Source organism: Ambystoma mexicanum, chromosome 13 (genome assembly GCF_040938575.1).
Source record: "Ambystoma mexicanum isolate Mex_15411 chromosome 13, UKY_AmexF1_1, whole genome shotgun sequence".
Taxonomy (NCBI): Eukaryota; Metazoa; Chordata; class Amphibia; order Caudata; family Ambystomatidae; genus Ambystoma; species Ambystoma mexicanum.
The window spans coordinates 128,150,206-128,172,785 of record NC_090938.1 but is presented as its reverse complement, the minus strand read 5'-3'; the positions used below and the strand labels follow the sequence as shown (position 1 = coordinate 128,172,785).

The 22,580-nt window shown below is 43.9% G+C and overlaps 1 protein-coding gene across 3 annotated transcripts in view; it reads right to left on the bottom strand.

Annotated features, from left to right (window-relative positions):
• Positions 1-22,580, bottom strand: part of SLC26A8 (solute carrier family 26 member 8) — a 3,396,452-nt gene that overhangs the window by 3,168,050 nt on the left and 205,822 nt on the right. For all 3 annotated transcript variants that reach the window (XM_069633436.1, XM_069633435.1, XM_069633437.1), the window contains exon 3: positions 12,811-12,989. In XM_069633436.1, coding sequence (XP_069489537.1) covers positions 12,811-12,974 — 164 coding nt within the window. In that variant the 5' untranslated portion in view covers positions 12,975-12,989. The remainder of the gene's footprint in view (positions 1-12,810; positions 12,990-22,580) is intronic.

Here is a 22,580-nt window from a genome sequence, read left to right as displayed (position 1 = left end):
GTGATTCTGAAAAATTGGCACATAATCAAAACGTAAGACTTCAACCCTCCGAAACCACGGTTCGCATTCAAGAGGCAAAAGAATCTAAAAGATAGCCTAGTACATACTTACCCGGTACAGACAAAGAAGAACATAGGTCAACTAACATTATGGGGACTTCCACCTGTAGTTGGGCACCAAAGGTGTGGATGATGTTCTGTCTGCCCCCAAACCAGAGACATGACTAGCATCACTCTAGGGAGCCGAGTGTTACAGTTGACAGAGTTTACAAACTACTATACAACTTGGGCAGTATGTTATCATATGATGATCCTGTAAAAAAAAAAAAATAATAAAAAAAAAAATATATATATATATATATATATATATATATATATATATATATATATATATATATATATATATATATATATATATGAAAAACTAAAAGACAAATAAGGCGGCGCAAATGTGAGCACAAATCGTGCATTAAGAACAAAGTGGATAACAAGCCCTTGGTAGCTCACTATGTAAAACAACAACATAAACCAACAGATATGCTGTGGTGTGTCACACAGGTTATCAAGCCGTTGCCGAGGGGAGGCAATCGAGATCTCACTTCGACATAGTGAACAAAAATGGATATACAATACAGATTCGGTGAAGAAAGGCCTTAATTTGTCAGTGGAGTGGAATGTATTCCTTTAAAACTCACCGACAGTGGGTTAAGCTTACTGATAAATAACTCAAACCGGACTAACTAAACATGGGCTCCTGCAGTACATTTAGTTTACCACTCACAGGTTGCCATCCCCGTGCTGATCAACCATACTATATTCTTGGCAATATAGTTGCATTCAGCATTAAAATGGGTGCAATAGGACTTGACCATATTGTAAAAAGATAAACGTATCTGTGTAAAACAATGCAAGATATTTGCTGTATTTTTATGGGTACACCTTGCATTAAGATACGTTCTTTTTTAATACACGTATGAGTAATAACAATAAATATCATACCTGTATAATAATAAATACACAGACACGATACAAAACAAAAGACTTGTGTTGCTGGTCAATAATGTACTTCATCAAATTTCTTTTTCTGTGGATGTGGTAATGGGAGAAAATAAACATCTAAATTGAGTGAATATTTTTTCTCTCTCATACACTTGGAGAATGCAGAAATGTGAATTCGCATTCCAAGAGGCAGAACTACCACACGCGGGTCACACGTAAGTTTAGATCATGTGACCACAACAAAGAGGTGAATGAAGAGCTCTCACCCAGTATTACGCAGCAGTCTTTCCTCACAATCGGACACGAACGCAGATGCTGACCAGTGAGCAGCCATTACCACAGATGCCAGGTATGATAAGTATGTGGCGGCTTTGTGTTTTAAGGATTAACTAGTCGGGCTTGAGTCTGTTTCTTGATCGCATGACTACCCCAGTAATGAATATGTATCCAAGGAAGTTAAACCTTTCGTAGATACAATTGCTTTACAACATTAGCATGGCGCATCAACTCCAAAAACATGTATCACGCAAAACTGGGCACAACATGTGCACTATGTAGGATGATCACTGTTTCTGAATAATGGGCCATTTTATGGTCCAATGATGTAAGGGAGCAAATGTAAGCTGCCCCTGCTTTCTGTATCTCAAGAATAATTACACACGTGTTTTGTGTGTTCCAGGGGAATAACCCATCAGGGTACCAAAGGGGCACCGGAATAAGTATCCAGATACAATCAAGATGTTTCCTTGACTACACTAAATCACATAATGGTAAATAGTCTTTCTCACATATGATTATGTCAAGACATGAATGCAAAAATGAATGATTGTGAACCATTAGCAAATTAAGCTGGGTTCTTCTTTTTTCTTTGAATAGTGATGCAGGAGTAAAGCTAAAAAGCTTTTACAATCCGCCCTGAAGTCTGAAGATTTTAGACAACAGCTAGTGTTCTAAACTGGTCAACATCAGTAAAGATCTGCCCCTTAGTGAATTTGTCTAATCAAGGTATTTAGTTTTTCGATTTATTGAATTATCTAATAACAAATAAAGTAATAGAAAGATTTCTTCATACAAATTAATGAATATTCACAGGTAGTGTGCGGCACCTGTAAAAGGGATCCAATTTGGATACGGATTCCGTTCTGAAATTGGCTCCATGTCCCTAACCAAGTGTAGTGTGCTACAGGTCAGTAATCGCGGTGGTACCATTTGATAACTACTGTAGACATTGCCCTTTTAACATGTTTTTTTTTTACAAAAATAGAGTGATCCTTCAAGTAAAGTACTTTTTACTGTTTTGTTTTTATAAAGTGAATTTGAAGAAGCATCGTATTGGGAAGGAATTAAATGCCTGTTGAATCACTGTTTCTTTTTGTCCTGAAGATGGCCTATAAACAGAACAGACCATGAGCATCCGAGAGTGCTTCGTATGTGTCAAGAGGACGAAAACATATGTCAACATAGCCAAGGAAATTTTTCATCAGACATTTCCTTTTTCTCAAACTGAAATTAGTTGGTGGTCTAATATGATTTACAATATGGACTAACATCAGTACAACTTCTAATCAAGAAATATAGAGAACTCGTAGAATAAAGAAAAAAATGAATCATCCACAGCTCTCTATATTGTACATTTCTGACGTCCCAGTGGCAGACCAAAGGTTTCCTTTTTCCAACTTAACTTTAAGATACACAGGAAGGTTTTGTTTCCCAGAAGTACTGCTTTGATTTTCATTGAATTTTTATGAATTAATTGTGAAACTGCCTTAAAATTGTACCAGTTATATGTTGTTCATTGTTGTTAAAGGGTGCACTATCTAATAGTGGCCTTTGTAAGGTCCATTCTTAAGGACTTTTTTAGAATGTTATAATCTAATAAAAATGAATGTTTTTCTTTTTTGATACAATGTGTGTGGGGGCAATGTACTGAATCATCTATTAGACTAAATAGATGCTCAATTTGACTGACAAGTAGTCACTCAGGGACTGAAAGAGAGGGGTAGTTGACTTGTGTTTTCTATATCCTTTCCGGATAAGGACATTACCCTTTTCAAATGACAAAATACCACATACTTGCGAGGGAAAGCGCACCACTGCTAGTGCTAGCTTAGGGGATTATCACTGTCCCGTGCATCATTACCCGCCGCCACAATCGATAAGAATCGACCCATTCAAGATTATGAACAAATTTACCAAAGATCTCAATACGTTCTGCCAATAAAGACTTACAATCTAACAGAAGATGTCTCAATGATTCCTTTTCTGTGGGATGATGACAAAATCTACACAGAAAGCACGTTCTAGAGTCTGCCAATTGGGTTGTCGAGGCTCTTATTTCCAGTATTTCTCCTGTTGGACAGACATTTAGGCGGAATCTCACGATTCTGTTTCGGACCTTTTTATTTGGAAATTTTGTTAGGTATGCTTCTGGTTGACCCAGATGTTTCTGGTTTGTTACCAGTTGGGAGAAAAGCTTTGTCGACACTAATTTGTCCATACTATCCGTCCAATCTGCGTAATGTCGCAATTTCTTAACACAAAGCGGATTGCTTACCAAATCAGTAGCAGCCAGATCCAGATTTCCTAGGGTCTCCAGACAAAACTTCTGCAGCTTCAATAATGTTTTAATTTCAGAATTCTCCTCTTTTATACCACGCCCCAGAATTCGGTACAGATTGTCTCCAGAATCATTAATCAGTCTTCGATATAGTGATAACTTATGCTGCATGACCCAATAGTCCCAAGATAATAGACCCAACTCCTAATAAATGCCTCCAATAGGAACTGATTCAGGGAGCCAATACATTATGGTTTTCCACAATTTTGCTTCCAGTCTGGAAGTTCTGCTATTATGGCCTCTGGAATAATTTCCAGACCATGCACTATTTTAGGATTTACTTTCGTGGCGTAATAATAACGCAGTAACGGCTGAATCAAGAATTTGACTAATTTATTGTCCACTTTTCTCATTTGAGCAGTTTGAAGGGTATTCTTTTGTTGCAAGTACTCTAATATGTCTTAGATTGATCAAAAATTAGGAAGCCCGAGTATTTCATCATTGTTTTCACTTCACGTTTTGCCTGGTTGAGAAACCACACATTTCCCTTTCTGATTTTTGTATGGGACAGTGTCATGATAATAGTTTTAGAAGCATTAATGCATAAGCGATTAACTTCAGTGTAGGAATTAAAAGCAATTATCATACGCTGAAGTCCCGTTGGTGACTGATTTATTAGTAGGAAATGACTAGCATAAGCACACCAGGCTACCCTATAGCCTTCTATTTTGGGAGGAATGAATGCGCTCTCATCCAAACATTGCCCTGCATCGGAAACATATAGGTTGAATAGGGTGGTACCTTAATCCATTCATTATTTTAATTTGGCGAGGACAGGAAGCAGTCCATATTCAAACTAACCTGTACCTGTGAATTCTGATGGAGGTGGATAAGAATCGATAGGATGTTCCCAGCATTCCGAGTGTTTTCAATTTATCCCAAAGAGTGTGCCTATCCACTAAATCAAAGGCCATAGCTAGATCGATGGCTGCTAGATATATCAGGGTTGCACCAGCCTTTCAGGCACTTTGTTGAGGTATTGTTAATAATAGGCCACCCACTTCAGTACCAGAAGATTTCCTGAAGCCATATTGCGGTGGTGACAAGATAATAGTTCAGTTCTATCCACTCATTTATTTTTGTTAATATTAAGCCAGCAAAGATTTTAGAATCTGCATCTAAAATGGCTATGGGTCGATAATTTTTAGGTAGTATTCTGTCCCCTTTTTTTAATAAATGGGTATAATATACGAAAAGTGCCAAGATGTTGGAATGATTTTTGTTCTAATAATGTCCTTGTATAGGAACACTGATTCTCAATATCTTCTATAGGAAAATTCATAGCCCATGCCACTGACATGGTATTCTTCCAACTTTTGGCACCAATCGTGGTCTTATAGATCAGTCCAAAGTGGCTACCCCAAACCTGCTCACTAATAGGATTAGTCTGGGCAATGTTTTGCCATTCGCAAACAGACATTAATACCGCTTTTGCAGAATTCTAACTTTACTCAGTGTAGACCTGAAATGTATTTTATATGATCAGCAAATACCATTGCTGTTGCGTGGTCTTTACACTCATACTTAAGGATGCTGATGAATATCAGAAAATAACAAGTTACTTCTTACCTTGTAACGTTCTTTCGATGGGATGTTCCTCCGGCGTATTCCTTATCTTTGATAATTTGTCTCCAGCTTGCTGGCGTCGGAAATTTCTCTGTAGAGGCGCCAACGTCACCATGCCCATAAATAGCCACGCGCGGCGTCCGTTGCTCAGTTCCGTTTTGTAGCATAAGATAAGTCATGCCTGAATTGGTTATTGACCTTGAAGGAGCGTAAACTGCAACCACAAGGGAAGTATTAATGCGGGGATGGATGGGAGGGGCGATAAGGAATACGTCGGAGGAACATCCCATCGAAAGAACGTTACAAGGTAAGAAGTAACTTGTTCTTCGAAGGGATTGTGTCCTCCGACGTATTCCTCATCTTTGATAGACTCCCATAGCAGTTGCATGTAATTGGAGGTGGGAGTAATAATGTCATGTATCACTTTTAGGAATGAACCGAATGTAATACGGCTTTGCCAGATCTGGTCTCTTGACTAGAGGAGGAATCCAGGTTGTAAAATTTTGTGAATGTATGTGCGGACGACCATGTGGCAGCCGCACATATGTCTCGGACCGGTACCCCTCTTTGGAGGGCCGAAGAGGCTGCGATACTCCTGGTTGAATGAGCCCTAAGATTTTGGGGTGGCTCTTTCCCTGCCAGTTTGTAACATTCCAGAATGGCCAAAATAATCCACCTGGAAATGGTCTGATTTGTTATGGGCAGTCCCAACTTGTGACCCGAGTATCCTACAAACAGTTGGTCTGCTTGCCTAATCCTAGCCATTCTGCGGATGTAAAAGCTCAGAGCTCGCCTTGGGTCCAGCCTATGTAGCCTTTCTTCCTCTTTCCCCGGATGGGTAGGAGGGTAGAACGAAGGTAAGGTAATTTTCTGAGTGATATGAAATTCAGAAACCACCTTTGGGAGGAAATTAGGCTTCAACTGTAGGACAACTTTGTCCTTATGGAAAATTGTATTGGGGGGGTTACAAGAGAGAGCTTGTAATTCGCTCACCCGCCAAGCACATGTTAATGCTACCATTAGGACAGTTTTAAGAGTGAGAAATCTCAGCGAACAAGAGTGGAGTGGTTCGAATGGAATACCCATTAGGAAATTTAAGACTAAATTGAAGTCCCATAAGGGAACTTGGAATGGTCTTGGAGGATAAACATTAGTTAATCCCTTGAGAAATGTTATTACTAGAGGTAGTTTGAAATACGATGGTTCCTCCGCAGTGCGCTTGAAGATTGAAAGCGCTGCGAGATAGCCTTTTACAGTGCCAACTTGAAGGCCTGAGTATGCCAAGTAGAGTAGAAACGATAATACCGTTGGTGTACCACATGAAAAAGGGTCGATATTCCCTTCTCTACACCAGCTGCAAAATTTGTTCCAACGGCAGCGGTATAAAGACTTTGTTGCTGGCCTTCTGGCCGAAAGCAACACCTCCATGACGTCATCAGGGAGGTCCCAATCATTGTACCTCAACCTTTCAGAAGCCAAGCGTGAAGGTTGAGGGTTCTGATGTCTGGATGGAGAACCTGACCTCCCTTCTGTGAGAGAAGATTCTCTTTGAGTGGAAGACGGATTGGAGGACAGATGGACATATCTAGAAGGTCCGGGTACCACGTTCTCCTGGCCCAGTCTGGGGCAATTAGGATCATGGTTTTCCGGAATCTTCTCAACCTCCTGATCATTTGAGGAATAACAGGGACTGGTAGAAACGCGTAAAGGAGTGGGAACTCCCAGTCCACTACGAAATCGTCCCCTAGAGCTCCTCTCGGGGGAAATTCCCTTGAACAGAACAGATCGCACTTCCTGTTGGTGCTGGTAGCAAACAGATCCACCTGAGGGGTTCCCCAAAGGGCGAAGATCTCTTGAAGGACTTCCTGAGCTAGCTCCCACTCATGGGAGACTGTACTCTGCCTGCTCAGAGCGTCTGCTGTCAAGTTCTTCTCTCCGGCTAGGTGGACTGCCGATAGAGAGATTCCTTCCTGAATTGCCCAAAACCAGAGCTGCATTGCCTCTCTGCACAGTGGCAGTGACCCTACGCCGCCTCTTTTGTTGAGGTAGTGCATGGCCACCGTGTTGTCCGTCATTATCAGGACATTTCTCCCCTGTACTGATGGCAGGAAAGCTTTCAGCGCTAGTCTGATCGCTCTCAGCTCTAATAGGTTGATGTGTAGTCTGGACTCCGATGGAGACCAACGACCGCTGATGGTCAAGTCGTTGACATGGGCTCCCCACCCCGTAAGTGAGGCGTCTGACTACTGTTATCTCCGGCCATGGTTGCCAAAACAGTTCTCTTTTCAAGATGTTCTCTGGATAGACCGACCATTGAAGGTCATGGGCTACCTTGTCTGGAATCCGGAGGAGATCTGTCATTCTCCCTGAGAATTGCGACCACTGAGTTCTCAGTGCCCACTGAAGAGATCTCATTCTCAGGCGAGCCTCTGGCACAAGGAAGATGCAGGATGCCATGAGGCCTAGCAACCTCAAAAAGTCGAAGGCTGGGAGACGTTGGGCATTTTGAAACTTGTTGACCATCTGCAGAATATCTTGAGCCCTCACCTCTGGTGGCGAGGCTTTTCCCAGGCAAGTGTCCAGGACCGCTCCAATGAACTGGAGTCTCTGTGATGGTATCATCTGTGGCTTCTTTAAATTGAGGGATAAGCCCAGTTTGTGAAGGAAGTGGCAGACATAATCTAGCTGGATCTGAGCTTGTTCCGAAGATAGAGCTCTGATCAGCCAATCGTCCAGGTAGGGGTAGACGTGGATCCCTTCCCTCTTTAGACTCGCAGCCACTACAGACATCAGCTTGGTGAAGACCCTCGGGGCGGAGGTCAGCCCAAATGGCAGAACTCGAAATTGATAATGAGAGTCGCCAATTGCGAACCTCAGGTATTTCCTGTGTTTGAGATGGATTGGCACATGGAAATAAGCATCATGAAGGTCCAGAGATACCAGCCAGTCCTGGAGCTGGAGGGCCTGAAGGATCTGAGAGAGAGTTACCATCTTGAACTTGTCCTTCCTGAGGAACTTATTCAATTCTCATAAGTCCAGGATGGGTCTCAGTCCTCCGTCCTTATTTGGTATGAGAAAGTAGGGGGGAGTACCAGCCCTTGTTCCTGCCCGCTACAGGTACCGGTTCTATGGCACCTTTCTCTAGAAGGTCTATAATTTCCTGCAAGAGGAGCGGATCTGGAACCTTTAGAGAGCTGTGCCCCGGTGGATGACTCTGAGGGATGTGTAGAAAGGGTAGGCAGTAACCCTGGGCAACTGTCTCCAATGCCCAAGCATCTGACGTAATAGCCTGCCATTCCGTCAGATGGTGAGTTAACCTGCCCCCTTCAGGTGTTTTGTGTGGAAAGACCTCAGAGTGGTTTGGGGACGGCTGATGCAGATGCCGAGGGTAAAGAGGCACCTGCTGCTGCTGCGGCTTTAGTACTTTTGACCCGTCCACCTCGGGTGGATCTCCTTTGGCCTCTTTGAGCCGGCTGTCCTCTGCCTTTCCCGAATGCGGAATAATAGCGAAAGGACTTTCCTCTCCCAGAGGTTCCTGAGGGGCGGAAAGGAGTTTGGCGGATTGCAGATCCTAAAGATTTTGCCGCTGCTTTAGATGTCTGCAACTTTTCCAGACTGTCATCAGCCTTTTTACCAAATAAAGAAGAGCCGTCAAAGGGCATATTCAAAAGTCTGGCCTGTACATCTGGAGCAAAGCCAGACTTTCGCAACCACGCATGCCTGCGGATTGTCGTACTTGCCGCCATGGCCCTGCTGATACTGTCAGCGGAATCAATGCCAGTTTGAAGTGACTCGCACATGGCATCTTTGCCGTCTTTGATAATGTTAAGGAAGGCTTCCCTTTCCTCTCCTTCCGGTATGCAGTCAGCCGCTGATGAAGCACACTCCCACAGTGTGTGACTGAACCTGGCGAGCGTACAGGTGGCGTTGATGGACTTCAACGCCATACTACAAGCAGAAAAGACTTTTTGCCATAGAATCGTACCTTTTGTCATCTCTATCCTGTGGGACAGTAGGGTAAGTGGATCTGCTGCTTGATGAAGTTGCCGCTTGAACCACCAGGCTCTCTGGAGTCGAGTGTTAAGTATTCAGGGTCAGCCGCAGCTACCCTATACTTGGCAGACAATCTTTTATTGACTGCAGGGATAACCTCAGGAGTTTCCCAATTAGTTGAAATCTTCCTTTGCAAGGCTGCATGGAAGGGGACCACAGGATCCTCCTGTGGACCTTTGTATAGTATGTCTGTCAGGTCATCCTGTTGAGAAACAGGTGAAGGCGCAGACCAACCCATAAATTCAATAATCCTTGCCATCAGGGTTCTATAGGGTGTTTCGGCATGTTCCCCTGGGTCTGGTTTGACAAATTCCACTTCTGGGGAAGTGTCCAGCCCACTTGCCTCATGTAATGATTCCTGTAGGCCTTTCAACCTTCTTTCCTCAGAGGTAAAATCCTCTGAAACAGGTAGTGTGGTCCTCTGCAACCCGAAGGTTTCCTGGTCAGAATGCTCCCCTTCTTCATAGATTGAAGATAATCCGGCGTACTCTGACCTCGGAAATGGTGTAAAACCCATTTCTAAGGAAGAGCCAAACTCGTCATTATTGGGCGAGAAAACGTCGATGTCGTCTACGCCGATGTGACAGGCTTCGAAGGTGCCGAGAAAACTGGAAGAGGCCTCGAAGAACTCGAAAGTATCGGGATCATACTCGAGGATGTCGACGACGGTCTCGGCATCGTGCCGGAGGCTCTTGGTATCACCGTTGGCTGTGAAGTAGCCGTGGTTTTCTCTTTCATCGGCGTCGATGTCGACGATGGCGTCGATTAGATCGACCGATGCGTCGAAGAACCCTTCGACAACGGCGTTGATGGCACCAATCCATGCGTCGGAGGGATCTTCGACGACGGCGAAGATGGTGCCTTCTTACCCGATGGCCCATGGCGCTCTCGGGTGGATTATTTCGCCGGGTGCAACGACTCGCGGCGTTTCAATTTTTTGGGTTTTTCACCCGGGATAACACCCTCAGCTGTCTTCGAGGGGGTCGAGGCCGCTTTCTCGAAGACGCTTAGCATTTTCTTCCTGAATTCCTCCCACTCAGCCTGAGAGCTTTGTTTTGTGGGGCAGGAGACCCTTTCTGGGGAACCAGAGATGGCGAGGAAGGGGATCTTCGACGTCTCTTCTTTGAGTGTCTAGATCTCGACGAATGGTGGGAGCCTAATGCCTCGGCCGGAGAAACTTTCGAGGAGGTTTTGACTGACTTACCTCTAACGAGCTTCCCCTTGCGCTCCTTCAAGACTTTCGCCGTCATGGACATGCAGTTCTCACACTCCGAACAATGGTGCTTGACTCCCAAGCACCACAAGCAGATCCTGTGAGGATCTGTTAGACATTTTCTTACCGCAGCCTCGACATTTTTTAAAGCCAGACCGCAGTCGTCGGTTCCGATGAAGAAGCCATCGATAACGAGTTGGTATTTCGAGTAAATATAAGAGGTTTTATCTGACTGAACTGAGGAACGATATTCCGAGGCCCCACGAAGCGCGGAAAAACATAACTGAGCAAAGGACGCCACGTGTGGCTATTTATGGGCATGGTGACGTCGGCGCTGATACGGTGGCTGTCGAGGGACATCGACTCGGCGGACGTCGACGCGCAGCGCCCTCGACAGAGAATAAATTTCCGAGGCCAGCGAGCTGGAGACGAATTATCAAAGGTAAGGAATACGTCAGAGGACACAATCCCTTTGAAATACTGTTACTGGCTATACATTTGTGATTTGAATATAATGATGTATTTTAAGTATTGTTTGGAAATATGACCATGTGTTTAACGAAGCGTTTTACGAGATTAACAAACTTTGACTATCAAGCTAAAGCTCCTCATCCAAATTTAAAATCTTATTAGCTTCCTTAAAACATTTTTTATTGGGTTCTTGCAACACGCTTCATGCCCGAGTCCAGCCTCTAAGTGTGAGCTTGAGATTCAAAGCTTTGCTTCTCGGCGTGGTCTTGCTTCCAAGACAAGGATGCTGCCCCTGAGCTATCCTCCCGAGCCCAATGAATCCTTTACTTATCAAGATCATAGTTCCAGGGGGAATGTGGGATCATGGGCAGAGCATAGTGTGAGTTTTGAATATTATAACCTTTGAGCATTTGGTTGACGTAGAAAATAGCTCTGAGCGAGCTTGTGTGAAATTAGGAGCAGGTTCTGTTAGCAGGAGCACAGCCCTGTTCGAGTCTGTGTGTGTGCATGATCAGAGCTTTGAAGCACTTTGGTTACAATCAAGCACAGGCCGTAAGTGAATTAGGGCATTACAATGAACAAGGCTAATTGACTTTGGGTATTTTCAAGAACAGAGGCATTTACGATTCTTTTAGGGCAGAGCTCTTAAAGGATCTTCATGTTCTCACTAGAAGAGCACTCAGTAACTCCATATATTATATAGACTAAATCATCTACTTCACGCGTACAGAACTTTGATGGGGATGGTCATTTTAAATAACCTACACAGAATAGGCAGTTTTACAAAACAGTCTTTCTTGAACATCACATAGAATACACCAACAATTCAGAATTATTCTAGGAGCTTTAAAGTAGCTGTGGAGCCCTTTCGTGATTTATGTCACAGGTATTGTACAGCAGCCTTTATTTAGGCAGATACCTTTGATGTTTATCTTGCTTATTATACTGTACAATATTATAATTCCATTCTCTTGGCACAAAATTCTGCGGGTATTGCGCCAGTAAAGTATTCTGAATGGCATTATTCCATTGCAAAGTTCTGCTTTTGGGTAATATTTCTATTGAGCACACTATTCGTGTCAAGCATCCAGAGATACAAATGTACAAATAAAAGAGTACAATTATAAACATGTTCAACACCGCATAGGGCTTCCAGGGAAGTGTTAAAAATTTGGAGGTGTTAGATACATTTTTGAGATCCTAATCAGATCCGTATTTAAAACAGACCATCAAAAACTGTAAAAAGTATTTAACTCTACACTCTAAGGTTGTCCATTGGCCATTTGCAGTGAATTCCCAGCTCTAAGAGTCCATTTATGTAATAGACTATACGCTAAAATATTATGTTTTACCCATAGCGTTGTTCAGAGGTGCTTTAAAACGTACAGGACCCCATTGTACAAACATTCTTTGAAAGGAATCTTTTAAACACACTGCTGAAAACAGTTCGCTTATTTACTGCTCTCTATGGATCCCTATGTTCAACATTGTTCACAAGTCAATCATCTGGCAAGGACCCCTACTCTCAAAATTGTTCCAGCACCACTGTAAACTGCATGCTTGTGTGCTTGTTTTCATTAGGTTTCTCTGCTAAGCTCGCAGACGGCTCCTGCGCCCCATGGTTTTCAGAGTCTGTGCCTTCTTCAGTCAACATTTCTGGTAGGCCAGGCAGAGGCTGGGGTTTGGAAAGGGGGTCTTTGTGAATCCGCCATATACCGCTTCTATGGTCAGCAGTGTGTAGCAGGCAGCGTTACAAAGACACCCAGAGCCAGCAGCTCAGATGTGATTTTGTCACAGTACACTGTACAATTCCCAGCTGCAAGAATGCCTACACAAAAGGAACATGGCATTTACCCCAACTGAACGTTCCCTTTATCAGTTTTTGTTCTCACCACAACTTTGAGATCATCTTGTCCCAGACATTTGGTGGGGCTGGTGGTGATCTGACATGAAGTCTCTGGAACTCCTCTTCATTGTATACGTTTCTGCTTACATTGTAGCCAAAAACTCTTAGCCTGATCTCTTCCATGATTGGGTCCTCCATATTTGAGCCCATCTTATCCAAATGATCCTGAACAGATAAACAAAGGTAACAATGAACACAAAAAACAAAGTGTCAAGAGGCAAACATCCATTACACACGCCTTCAAAAGATTTCAGAAACAGAGCCTGTTCATATTTAATGCATGTGTTCTGCTCATAGGGGCCTTTAACTTGCTAAACACACTCATTAAGAGCTGTTTGTCAAATCAAAAGGGAATACAACATCTCAAGTAATTGGTATTGGTCTCTTTGGTGTGTGGTAAAATCTTCAAAACATGTTTGGACCAGCAGTTTTTAGTTATTGACACTTGCTACCATACCGAGAGAAGCTAATATTAGCACCACAGGGAGAAGCAACAATCAGGAGGCTAGGAACACAACCTTGCTCTGCCGATATAGGCCTGCGTTGCATTCCTGCCTCCTGTGCCACTCTCCCACACAGCTGACCACACCTCCCATCTTTTTGAGTGCCCCTGCTGGTGTTTCTGGACCCCTCCCTCTCATTGACCCCCCCCCAGTCCCACAGCCCATACTTCCATTTCCAAACTGCCCCTGTTACCCACCTTGCATGCCACTCCCTTCAGTTGCACTCCAGCATCTCGTACTATCCGTTCACTGGTTTGGGCCTCATTACAAGAATGCTGGTGCAGAATTAGCATGCCGGTAATTCAGTTCACTGGCACATTTCCACACCGGCATACTCCAGGTTTGCCAGTGGGGCACCTGATTTACGGGCAGCTCAGAGCTGGAGGTAAATCTGGCACCACATCAGCAAAAAACAGCCAGTATTACCGCTGCCGGTAATACCAGCAACTCCCCCATTAGGTCCGGTGGGACTCTATGGAATGGGGAGTAACTACCCTTACTGGCACTCAGAATCTGGTGGTAATTCCGCCAGAGTGAGTACCGGTAACAGCAATTGTAGTTGGTGGTATCCCGCTGTATTTACCGGTGGGATACCACCAAACTTATAATGATGCCAAGCGCCTTTGCTATATACCCGGCAGCCATTTTTGTTGGCAGGTTTTTTATGCAAGTCGGCGTGCACAAAGAATATTAACAACCCGATTGTCGGCCGGGGTCTAATATCACTAACTACCTCAGTTTGGGTCAGGCCTCGGATTTAACATTCCTGAGCCCTCGCAGAGGCCATCGCTTTGCTCGTACCTATAAGGCTAAGGCTGTCAGGCCATTGCCACAGAGGCCAAATCCAGACTGTGGTTAACGCTATATAATATCCTGATTAATCACTATCTAACACATCTGTTTCTCTTGGTAACATCTTTAACTATGATTGTCCTTTTCCTTTCTAGCTAATGAAAATATGTGATTATCAGACAAACAAATAACGTATACAGATCATTTGTCTGATAATAAATGTTTTCTAGGTTTGACAGTAACTTAACCATAGTGACTTGTGTGGCTTGATATGCTGCAAAAATGTTGACCGTTTCACTTGCGACACACCTGTGGTGCTGAGTTTTTCACTTCATTATGCTCGTCAGGGGCTACAGGTTGCGACTACAAACGGCTATCTGGCAGCACTGCCTAATTTTAAGCATTTTATGCTAGTAACAGAATGACACCTGTTTCCATTTATGAATGCCTCACTAATGTGAAAAAATGTACGGTCAGAGTTGATGGGTCAATAGGCAACTTGGGACTCAAGAAGAACAAATTATTATAGGACATGAATGCAGGGGCTCAAAGGGTGCGCCCATGAGGAATTTTAACACCAGGTTCAGATCCCAGATGGGAACAATGAACGGAACAGGAGGGAAAGATTAGTTAGTCCCTTCAGAAATTGGATCAAAACAGGGATCTTAAAGAACGATCCCTGCTCTGGGGAACGCTTAAAATTAGGCAGTGCTGCCAGATAGCCGTTTGTAGTCGCAACCTGTAGCCCCTGACGAGCATAATGAAGTGAAAAACTCAGCACCACAGGTGTGTCGCAAGTGAAACGGTCAACATTTTTAGCTCTGCACCAACTGCAAAAATTGTTCCAACGGCAGCACTACAGAGACTTTGTTGCAGGTCTCCTGGCCGAAAGCAACACATCCATTATGTCTTCCAGAAGGTCCCAATCTTTGTATCTTAACCTCTCTGAAACCAGGCGTTAAAGTTCAGTGTTCTGATTTCTGGGTGAAGAATTCAACCCCTCCTCTTGCAAGAGCAGGTCCTCTCTTTGGGGAAGACGAACTGAAGGGCAGATGGACAGGTCCAGAAGGTTTGTGGACCACGTCCGCCTGGCCAAAACCAGAGCAATCAGGATCATAGTTTCCCCAAACTTCCTCAACCTCCTGATAACGTGAGGAATGACAGGGACTGGAGGAAGCACGTAAAGGACAGGAAAGTTCCAGTTCACTACAAACGTGTCTCCCAGAGCTCCTCTCTGAGGAAATTCCCTGGAGCAGAAAAGGTTGCACTTCCTGTTGACACTGGACGTGAACAGATCCACTTGAGGAGTTCCCCATAGGGTGAAGATCTCTTGAAGGACTTCCTGAGCTAGCGCCCACTTGTGGGAGACTGTGCTCTGCCTACTCAGAGCATGCACCACTGTGTTCTCTTTGGCTAGGTGAACTGTTGATAGGGAGATTCCTTCTTGAAGTACCCAAAACCAGAGCTGCAGTGCCTCTCTGCACAGTGGCAGTGACAATACACCTACTCTCTTGTTGGGGTAATGCATGGCACTGTGCTGTCCATCATTACCAGGACATTCTTTCCCTGTACAGAAGGCAAACGGCCATCAGCACTAGTATGATTGCCCTCAGCTCTAAAAGGTTGATGTATAGTGCAAGAAAGGCATGGTATCAAAGCAAGACAGACACAAGTGATCACAGTTCAAGGGTGTTTATTAAACTAAGATTATTGAGGTAAACACCTATTCTAAACCTAAATCTAAGATGGGAGCAAGCTACGACCATCAAAAAATAATAATACATTCTTAGTGGAGTCTAGTCAAATAAAAAGGGCCTATACTAAGAAAACCTATTGCCAATCCTTACTGCTATCCTACAAAACAGTGTGGGATAACGTTCACAAGAAAAGAAAGAAGTGTTCACAAAATGATAAGTCAGGATGTTATGGCTGGGGTCTCCCTTACCCGCGTTTTTAGCATGGGACAAGGCGGGACTCTTGAGCACAGCACACTCATGGGCTTCTCGGGCACGAGCTTACAGTTCCTTTGCTTTACATCAGGGCTTTCTGTGTCCAAGTCTCTTATTATGCAAGATCTCTTGCTTAAGAGCGCCTCATATGCTAAAACTTCAAAACAAAAGTTCCTTCGGTTAACCTTTAAATCTGGTGATTACCCTTCACCCTTGTATCCCCCTCAGCCGGGCTCCGATCCTTCTCTCACTCGTTAGCATCCCTCAATCGGGCTCGGACCAACCATTCACTGTGGACATCCCTCAGTCGGGTTCATACTTGTCGTCACAATGTTGTTCACTTAGCTTCTTCACAACTTTTCTCTTGACGTCCCTCAGTCGGGTTCACCATCGCCTTTTCAATTACCTTACTTGTAATAGTCAAAAGTCTCAATGTCTTTTTAAACAACCACCTTTTAGTTATATCCCCCTCATCCGTGCTCAGACCTTCCACAGCACTTGCCAATTTTAAACAGAGACTCCCGAAGGGCGATCACATCTCACTGGGTCACTCTGGTAGCCTATAGCAAGTGCGTGTTTATTCACAAAAACCATAGTTCGCACAGCGTTCCCCTTCGCCGGACGCAAACAGTTCAGTTCCAACACAGAGTCATTTGTTTCACGTGGGAACAGCTTGCGGTTGGTGAATAGGATGGGATGGGATGTTCCAATCCATCGCAAACCTGGGACAGGACGACTCCCAACCCTATAAGAGAGCCATCTGTCTGTTAGACAAACTCCTTTGAGAAGTCGACTACCTTTAGGATTGGGTTCTGACACAGAGTCCGCTTCAAGGTGTTATAACATATCTCATCCTCGTCATTCCAATGAAGTTTCTGGCGTTCGGCATTCAGCCGGGCTGTTTTGTCCGTAAAGTTGGAGATAAACCTTCGGTAGTTTCCTATTAACTTGAGAAAAGCTCCAAGATCTTTTTGTCTTGGGAGTTGGTGCATCTAAGACAGATTTTACCTTCTCATGTTGTGGTTGTACATTCCCATTCCCTACGAAAAAGCCCAGATATTTTACGGCTGATTGGGTCAATCTGCACTTAGCTGGATTAGCAGTTAGCCCAGAGTTCCTGAGGACTTTCATGATGGTATAAAGATGGAAGAGATGATCCTCCCAAGTCTTTCTATCAATGGCAATATTGTCAATATAAGCCCCACAGTCCATATACGGGAACTTGCCATTACCCCTTGGTTAAATCTAGGGTAGCTAGAAAAGTGGCTGCTCTGAGTTTATCAATTAGGTCGTCGATGCGTGGCATGGGATAGGCATAAAAGTTCAATATGGCATTAACTTGGCGTAAGTCAATACCTACTCTCCAAGAATGGTCAGCTTTAGTGACCAGCACGATAGGAGAGAACCACAGACTTGAAGATGGCTCAATAATGTTGGCTTTCAACATTTTGTTGATTTCCTTGATCACTACCTGCTTACGAGCTTCGCGGAGTCAATATGGTTTTAAGTGTACCACTTTGCTTTTAGGTGTTCTAAAGTAGTGCTTTGTTTCTTTTACTCTTCCTGGTTTTCCCGAGAATACATTGGGAAATTAAATTAATACATCCTTTAAGTCTTGTTGGTGTCGAGTAGATAACTCGTAGGGAATTAAAAGTTATCTATGTCTTCAGGAACCAAAAAGGCTAGTACTTTAGCATGGGTGGCTAACGGGTTCTCGTTCCACTCTTTCAAGAGATTTACGTGACATAATTGGATTTTTTGTTTCCAATCTGGCTGGGCTACTCTATAAGTACAGGTTCTCGTTCTTTCTACTACTTCACAAGGTCTGTGCTACTTGGAGACCAGCTTGTTTTCTGAGGTAGGTAAGAGGACCAGTACTTTGTGTCCTATGGAGAAAGATCTTAAATTCACTTTCTTGTCATAAGTGACCTTTTGTTGGCTCTGAGCTTTTCCATATGAGTACACACTAAGTTGCAGACCAACTTCATATTTTCTCGCAGTCGGGTGATGGTTTGTTTTATTACTTGTATAGCGCACCAGACCAGTGGGTATCAGGGCGCATTGCATAAAACAACTTACAGCTTGGTTACACATTGCTATACATGCATACAAATTACAGCTTAGTTACACATAAAAACAAGATCAACTATATAGAGGTTATTCAGGATAGAGGCGGTATATAACCTAAAGATGCAGAAAATAAACGATAATATGTACAAAAATGTAAAGAGAAAAATGAGCCAGAGTTGGCCTAGAGAAAGCTGGAAGGATTAGTCGATCATGAGCAAGTAGAACACCCACCCTGAAATCAGGGTGGAGCAGAGTGATAGTAACAAGGTCATTACTTGTCAGAGTCTTTGAACCACCTTATGAGGTTCTGACGGAATTGAAGGGAAGATTGATCTACTCGCAGAGTAGGAGGTAAGGAGTTACAGAGTTCAGCTGCCTTGTCCGGGAAACTACTTTCCCAGACTCTGGAGAGTTTAAATCTTGGGACTGAGAGGCAGTTGGTGCTAGATAATCCGGCGAGTCTTGTGGGGGGTTTTCTGGTGAGTCTCTCAGAGATACCAGGGTGCAGCGTTATTTAGACATGTATGCGTGAGTGAAGCCACTTTCAACTGGATTTTGTCGTGTGTTGAGAGCCAATTGTTTGATCTTCTAGTTTCAGAGATATGATCTCTCCTAGCAATTCCAAGTGCTGCTCTAAGAGCATTGTTCTGAAGGAATTGGATTTTCTTGATAGTTTCCTTGTTGGCCCCAATGTAAAGAGAATTACAGTAGTCCAACTTCAACAGAACAAGTGCTCTGGCCAGGGTAATGCAACTATTGTTGGACAGGAAGGGTTTACATGCTCTGATCAATTTGCAGGTATATGCAGTGGAAGATGCCATTGCATTGACCTGCTTATTGAAGGAGTGGGTAGAGTCCAGGTAGAAACCCAAGGTTTTCCCCTCATTAGCGACTGTGATAGGGTTATTGTCAATGTTGCATGTACAATATTTGGTTCCCAGTTTTTAAGGGTTGAGGAGGTTCCCAGGATGATGATGATCTCAGTCTTGTCATCATTCAGGCATGGTCCATGGGTGGTCATCCATGCCTGGGTGATGAGATATACCTTATTCACCAAGGCCAAATCCTTGTCATAATCACTAGTAAGTGGTAGGAGAATCTGAGTATCATCTACATAGTTGGTGTTGGTGATACCAAGATGGTCCAGATCATCGAGGGGGGCTTCGTGAAAATGTTGTATAAGGTAGGTGAGACGCATAAACCCTAGGGCACTCCGCAAGTGATGGGGATGGGGTCCGCAGCCGCAGTGGGGGAGAAGACTCTTATAGTCCTATCATTTAGAAAAGATTCTATCCACACTATAGCTTCTTCAGAGAAATGAGCCGCCGAGTCCAGATGGCTGCAAAGGACCATGTGGTCCAAAAGGTAGAATGCAGCCAATCAGTCCAAAAGGAGGAGTAGGGCCGATTTCCCCTTATCCCTGAGCTCATCAATCTGGGCCTATAGGTCTATTAAAGCTGTTTCAGTTCCGTGCTGGGGCCGAAAACCTGACTGGCGCGCACCTAGCAAAAGGTTGGATTCCAAAAGTTTCTGTATTTGTAAGTAGTCCATTTTGTCTATAATTTTCAGAAGAAAAGGCACTGTTGTGATCGGTCGGTAGTTGGTAGGGACGGCAGGGTCTACCGTCTGTTTTTTGAGTAGGGGGAGCACCCAAGAATCGTTGAGGTTGCTTGGTGTAGTGCCCGAGGAGATTGAAGCATTGATAAGTTTCGAGATAAAGGGGCCAAGTCTCTGGCTGCATCCTTTATCAGTTGGGCAGGGCATTGATCTCCCTAACAATTTGAGGGTTTGAGCGATAGCATCATTTTTTCAGTCTCGATGATAGAGACTTTGGAGAACTTAAAACGGTGGGGGGGGGCATACAGTATTTTTAGGTAGTGTGGGAGAGGTTTTAGGGGTAGTAATAGGGGTTAGTGATGCTTTTTTCTTGGCAATTTTAGCTTGTAGAATTGTGACTTTGTTGGCTAGTGCTTGCTGTATGTTGGAACACCAAGGTTTATCTTTTACACAGTTGTCAGGTACTGGGATGGGAGCTTCTAATTCTTTCAAGATAACAAAGAGTTCCTTCATGCTTGAGTTGGCTTGTGATATTCTGGTATTATAGGTTTTGCGTTTGGCTAGAATTATTTCATTTTTGTAAAGAGCAGTTATAGTACTGAGGTTAATTTTGTTTTCCTCAGAGGGTAGTAGTCTCCAAGATGCCTCGCATTGTCTTTTTTTCAAGCGTAATGTTTTCAGATGTGGTGTGTACCATGAGTTGAGGTGGGCTTTGGGCTTACTTTGTCTCATTTTAAATGGTGCGACTGAGTCAAGTGAAGTGGACATGATTTTTTATACTCCTTCACCAAGGCCTCGGGGCCCAAGTTTTCCGGCAGAGAGTTGAGAGTAGGAAGAATCAGAGGGAGTAAGTTGTCGGAGGTAATGTTCTTTTTATTCCTTGTTGGTATAGGTGGAGCCAGCTGGGTGGGAGTGGAAGTAGGTCTTCTGGTAGCTAGAGAGAATGTCACAAGGTGATCTTTCCAGATCTGGGGGGAGATCGACGAGATAAGAGGCATTGCAGTTGTAGTCTGCCATCCAATCGAGTATTCTCCCTTTGTTGTGGGTAGAGTGGTGCACTCTCTGGGTAAGGCCAAGTTCAGTCAAAATATTGGCCACTCTAGATGCATGTAAGTCTTTAGGGTCATTGAAGCCCAGGTTGATGTCCCCTAGTAGAATGTTAGACAGGATGGTGGAAATGTCCTCCTCAAAGGTTCCAATAGGACCTGGGGGTCTGTAAATCAGGTGGATAGTGAGAGTCTGAGAGTTATTAATAGATAGCTTGGTTGTGAGACTTTCACATGATTTAATGTCAAGGGGTGGAGCTAGTCTTATTGAAAGATTAGATTTGACAATAAGGGCTATACTGCCTCTGTGTGCTTAATTTCTATCAGATCTTAAAATGGTATATCCAGTGGGAATAGCTAGCATGAGGGCAGGACCTGCAGCGGCATGTAGCCAGGATTCAGTGATGGCCATGAAATCATAGTTTACAGTCTGCATAAGGTCGGATATCTCAGTAGCATGAGCAACCAAGGATCTGGCATTTATTAAGGCGCCTATAAGGTTTGGGGCAGTGGCTGCTGGTGTACAGGAGATTCCTGTAAATTGGGTCTTATAGGTAGTGTGAGTTCATTGCCTGTTGAGAATGGAATTGGTACTTGTGATTTTTCGGCTAATGGGGCAATTCATTCTTATTAGCTAGGGGCAGAGATCTAGCACGGGGTTTAAAGAGTTTTGTTAAACTAGATCGAAGTCTAGTGTTCCTAGAGCTTGTGTTACGCGGATGACTTGGGAATGGGCCCGATGCAGGGAAGTTAGATTGTTCCTTAATGGATACATTGACTAACTTCATGTTGGTCAAGTTAAGGGGGACACGGAGGTGTGGGTGAGAGAGCCTGGCAAGGCATGCTAGGATAATAAGTGAAAGTAGGGTGCCGAGGGCGCTAATGTTATGACTTGTAGTCAGCATGCTAGAATAGTGGGGAAAGGTGAGGTCGATGAGCTAGGCAAAGCTAATATAATAGCGATCCTTGGGTAGGCTAGTCCACCACTTCCATGAGTAGGCACAGTTAGAGGTAAGGGCAAACCTGGGGGCCAGCAGGCGGTAGATACCTATGGCATTAATAGACTAGTCTAGCATTAGCGTGGCTGGGATAAATCAAAGGACTAAGTTGGCCTAAGCAAGTAATAAAGTAATAAAGGTGCTAGTACATTTAGCAAGATAGGCTAGTCTAACATTAGCATGGCTAGGATAAATCAGAGGACTAGATTGGCAAAGTAGTAAGGTGCTAGTACATTTGACAAACTAGGCTATTCTAACATTAGCATGGCTAGGGTATAACAGCATAAACAAGCAATGGAGGGCTGATACATTGACAGTTTAAGGGTCGATTAAGGATGAGGAACAAGTTACTTACCTGTAACTGTTGTTCTCCAGCATGGGTCTGGCATGGATTCACATGCTCATGAATATTCCCCGTCGTCAGGCTGGGAATCCTCGGTAAAGAAAAAATCAGTATCAGTTTCGTTTCTGATCTGTCTTTCGTAGTAGTAACCAATCACCGATCTCTGCGTCATACTGACCACAGCCAATGACTGCCCTCTACCTAAGCCCCGCCTCTGGCAGCCATCTTGAGATTTGGTAGCACGTGAAGTGGCAGTATGACCAAGTGAAGAGCCGCAGAGGGGTAGGCGGGAGGGTTCGCATGTGAATTCATGCCAGACCCATGCTGGAGAACAACAGTTACAGGTAAGTAACTTGTTCCTTCTCCAGCATGGGGTCTGGCATGGATTCACATGCTCATGAATAAAGAATACATAGCAGTACACACATGCACAACCACGGGAGGTGGCAAAGGCTCAACATTAAGCAATACTACAACTCAACATTAAGCAATTCTTAC